The following is a 4257-nucleotide window of genomic DNA, read 5'->3' as shown; positions in this document are numbered from 1 at the left end:
AAATGAACCTGTAGCACATACTCATACAGTACATCGAAGCAGTATACAGCCTGCAGCGCGTACGCGTGGTCAAATACCACTTCATTCAGTGACCATGGTTTCTTTCTTCAGTGTCTATGTTGACCTTGGCTTTGAGGGGTGCAAATATCTGAACGCTAGATTTTTCTTCAGTGACACAGACACTAGTAAACTGTAAATGCCCTCTGATGAGTGAGGACCTCTGAAGTCTGAACGTTCGTGTCCCTGCAGTTTTTCTGTCCCAACTCGCCGTTGATTCTCGATCTGTATGTAACCCGGCATCCTCGCAAACGCCATGCCGTTCGCGGTTGCTGGTTCTCTTCTCCAATCGATCGGTTGCGCGCGGACGCAGTTCCGCCGCGTGTTTTTGCTTCAGGATTGCTCACGCACGTTACCGATCCGCATCAGGGGTAACAGACAAACGTCTTGACCGGGGCTGCCTTTCGAGGGCTCCGCCGTCATTGGTCGTTAAATCGTCTATGGATGGGCTCACCGGCCGATGACAAGCTCCGGCGGCGTCCGGTTATTAATGCACTGTGAGAAAGCAACGCTCGAGCCTCAAGCTCAAGCACCTCCGGCATGCATGCTCGCCAATAAATACCGGGCCAGTTGCACCGTCCAGCTCCATCCAGCCATCTCCTCCAGTTCATAAGCACACCAGCAGAGGCGCAGAGCTGAAGAACATGGCGAACAAGCGCTTGCCTTTCGCCCTGTTCCTCGTCCTTCTGGGCCTGTCGTCCAATTTGGTGGCCGGGCAAATCCTGTTCCAGGTAAGTTTTAGTGTTGTTCATCACACATCAGTTGCTAACAGTGGTTTCTACTGAGATTGAGATTCAGTTCGTGCCACCTTCCACCAGGGCTTCAACTGGGAGTCGTGGAAGCAGAACGGAGGATGGTACAACTTCCTGATGGGCAAGGTGGACGACATCGCCGAGGCCGGCATCACTCATGTCTGGCTCCCTCCGGCGTCTCACTCTCTCGCCGAGCAAGGTGCTTGCTTTCTCCTCTACTCTGTAACTCCCACGGTCCCACCAGTGCGCTGCATACCAGCCAGGTGCTTCACTGTCTTGCATGTGCTAACCTGTGGGCTGTGCCGACCGCACGTCTCCTTCGCGTGGTGACGTGCACAGGTTACCTGCCAGGACGCCTGTACGATCTTGACGCGTCCAAGTATGGCAACGAGGCGCAGCTCAAGTCCCTGATCGAGGCGTTCCACAACAAGGGCGTCAAGGTCATCGCGGACATCGTCATCAACCACCGCACGGCGGAGCACCAGGACGGCCGCGGCATCTACTGCCTCTTCGAGGGCGGCACGCCGGACTCCCGCCTCGACTGGGGCCCCCACATGATCTGCAGCGACGACAGGGCGTACTCCGACGGGACGGGGAACCCCGACACCGGCGGGGACTTCGGCGGCGCACCGGACATCGACCACCTGAACCCGCGCGTCCAGCGCGAGCTCATCGGCTGGTTCAACTGGCTCAAGACGGACATCGGCTTCGACGCGTGGCGCCTCGACTTCGCCAAGGGCTACTCCGCCGACGTCGCCAAGATCTACATCGACAACACCGAGCCCTGCTTCGCCGTCGCCGAGATATGGACCTCGCTGGCCTACGGCGGCGACGGCAAGCCTTTCTACGACCAGAACGCACACCGGCAGGAGCTGGTGAACTGGCTGGACCGTGTGGGAGGGAAGGCCAGCCCGGCCACGACGTTCGACTTCACCACCAAGGGCATCCTCAACGTTGCCGTCGATGGCGAGCTGTGGCGGCTGCGCGGCGCCGACGGCAAGGCGCCCGGCTTGATCGGGTGGTGGCCGGCCAAGGCCGTCACCTTCGTCGACAACCACGACACTGGCTCCACGCAGCACATGTGGCCATTCCCCGCCGACAAGGTCATGCAGGGCTACGCCTACATCCTCACGCACCCCGGGAACCCATCCATCGTGAGTTCTTGACCTCTGAAAGGCTGTAAATTGCCGTGCATGATAGTGATGAACTGAAGAAAAAATTGTGATTATATTTCTGCTTCCCCAGTTCTACGATCATTTCTTCGACTGGGGCCTCAAGAACGAGATCGCGCACCTGGTGTCCATCAGGGATCGCCACGGGATCCAGGCGGACAGTGAGCTGCGCATCATCGAGGCCGACGCTGACCTCTACCTCGCTGAGATCGATGGCAAGGTCATCGTGAAGATTGGATCAAGATACGATTGTAAGCATCTCATCCCAGAAGGCTTCCAGGTCGTGGCGCACGGAGATGGCTATGCCGTCTGGGAGAAAAACTGAGGCAAATTTGTGCTTCGTCCGGCACCAAGAGTTTTAGCAGATTTGACCTGCATTTTTCTTAGCTTATTATTCCTACTAATATGGGATAACTACAACCTGTATTCGAGATTAAGGTACTTCATTATCCGTAAATAAGTGAGGATGAGGGGCATGCAATATAATTTTGAGGAATAATGGCACAAAATAACTTTTTTTCACTGAATATGATGGGTGTATCGTTGTTTGTACTGCATTACCTATAGCCAAGATGGAATAGCTGCGGCATAAGAAGAACATGCTATTTTTGTTTGACGGAAATAAATAATATACAAGCAAAAGAAAAAAAAATGCTTTTGATCAGTGATGTGATTGTTGTCAATCCCAAATTAAGTGCACATCTCGCACTTCGAGCAGTCAAACAAACTTAAGATTAACCAAATCTCTATAAAAGAATACTAAGATTTATGATATCAAATAATCAATATTAAATTAATCACATCATAAGCTTTCATACTAATTCTATTTAGAAATATAAATGTTAATACTATTTTCTATAATCTGGTCAAACTTAAGATCGTTTGACTTTTTGAAATGTGAGATGTGCACTTATTTTGGGACGGAGAGAGTACAATATTCACGATATATGAACAATAGTCGCTCCTAAAACCATTTATGAAAGGTCCTAATATGGCTACAGGGGGTGAATAGCCAATTTAAAAACTCTATAAAGTACTAGAGTAATTGATTAGTACAATAAACGACGTAATATAATTTTGCTCTAGCTCTACAAGGGTTGCAAGCCACCTATTCCAACAATTCTAGTTGCTATGATCACTAGGCACACACAAGAGCTAAGTCACTACTCACTAAGCTAGTGTGCTCTCAAAGACTAACTAAAGAGCCACACTAACCAAACTAACAAGCTCTCAAAGACTAACTACACTAAAGAGCTTGGCAACTAGTTTGCAAGAAATGTAAGAAAGTGGGTAGTGTGATTATACCGTCATGTCGAGGAATGAACCAACCACAATATGAAGATAACCAATCACCGGGAGAAATCCAATCACAAGAATGATACACGATTTTTCTCTCGAGGTTTACGTGCTTGCCGGCATGCTAGTTCTCGTTGTGTCGATCAACACTTGATGGTTCGGCGACTAAGAGGTGTTGCAGGAACCTCGTTCAACAAATGGACACCGTAAGAACCTACCCACAAGTAAGGTAGCTCAATGACACGTGCAATCCAATAAAGTACCTTTTGGCTAATCATCGGGAGAAGGTCAAGAACCCGCATAAGCAACCGATCGAGGCCGGAGACAATCACCAACTCCGCTCAACGATCCTCTAATCACCGGGCCATCTAGATGTCGGCAAACACCAAGAGTAACAAGCTCACAACCAGCCCAAATCACCCAACTAGTACCACAAGATGATGCAACTCAATGCAATGCATTAGAGGCTCACCAATCTCACTCAAATGATGAAATCATGTGTGCAAGTGAGTGGATTGTGTTTGCTCAGCTCCCAAAGGGTGTACATAAGTGTATGAAGTGCCAAGATAATGGCGAAGGCCGGCCACACCCTCTATTTATAGCCACACAAGCAAATAGAGTCATTGTACCCCTTGGAGCTGTTTCTATGAGGGCACCGGACAGGGCGGTGCTTGGCACCGGACAGGGTGGCGGTGCCCTCCAACGGTCGAATTCCAACGGCTAGAAATTAGTCGTTGGTCACTGGACAGGGGTGGTGGTGGCACCGCCTCAGGGGTGGCGGTGACCACCCAGCCAACACCCCCGAAAACCAAGTCTCTGGAAAAATAGGGTGGTGCACCGCCGCACCCATGGCGGTGCCCCCTTCGCTTGCGCCTGTCTCTGGAGAAAAATGGCAGTGGCACTGGACACCCAATGGCAGTGCACCGCCATGTCCGAGGCAGTGTACACCAGCATATCCAGGTGGGCACCACTCTAGGGGT

General features: G+C 51.1%; 1 protein-coding gene across 1 annotated transcript; it reads left to right on the top strand.

Annotated features, from left to right (window-relative positions):
- Positions 1-266: 266 nt before the first annotated feature.
- LOC136478160 (alpha-amylase-like) lies at positions 267-2508 on the top strand. Its single transcript, XM_066476507.1, has 4 exons — positions 267-788; positions 876-1008; positions 1149-1963; positions 2055-2508. The coding sequence occupies exons 1-4, from the start codon at positions 702-704 to the stop codon at positions 2304-2306; spliced, it is 1287 nt and encodes a 428-aa protein (XP_066332604.1). The 5' UTR covers positions 267-701; the 3' UTR covers positions 2307-2508.
- The last annotated feature ends 1749 nt before the right edge of the window (positions 2509-4257 follow it).

The sequence above is a fragment of the Miscanthus floridulus genome, chromosome 8 (assembly GCF_019320115.1).
Source record: "Miscanthus floridulus cultivar M001 chromosome 8, ASM1932011v1, whole genome shotgun sequence".
Lineage (NCBI taxonomy): Eukaryota > Viridiplantae > Streptophyta > Magnoliopsida > Poales > Poaceae > Miscanthus > Miscanthus floridulus.
Note: the sequence above shows the minus strand (reverse complement) of the source record. Positions and strands in the feature narration are given on the sequence as shown.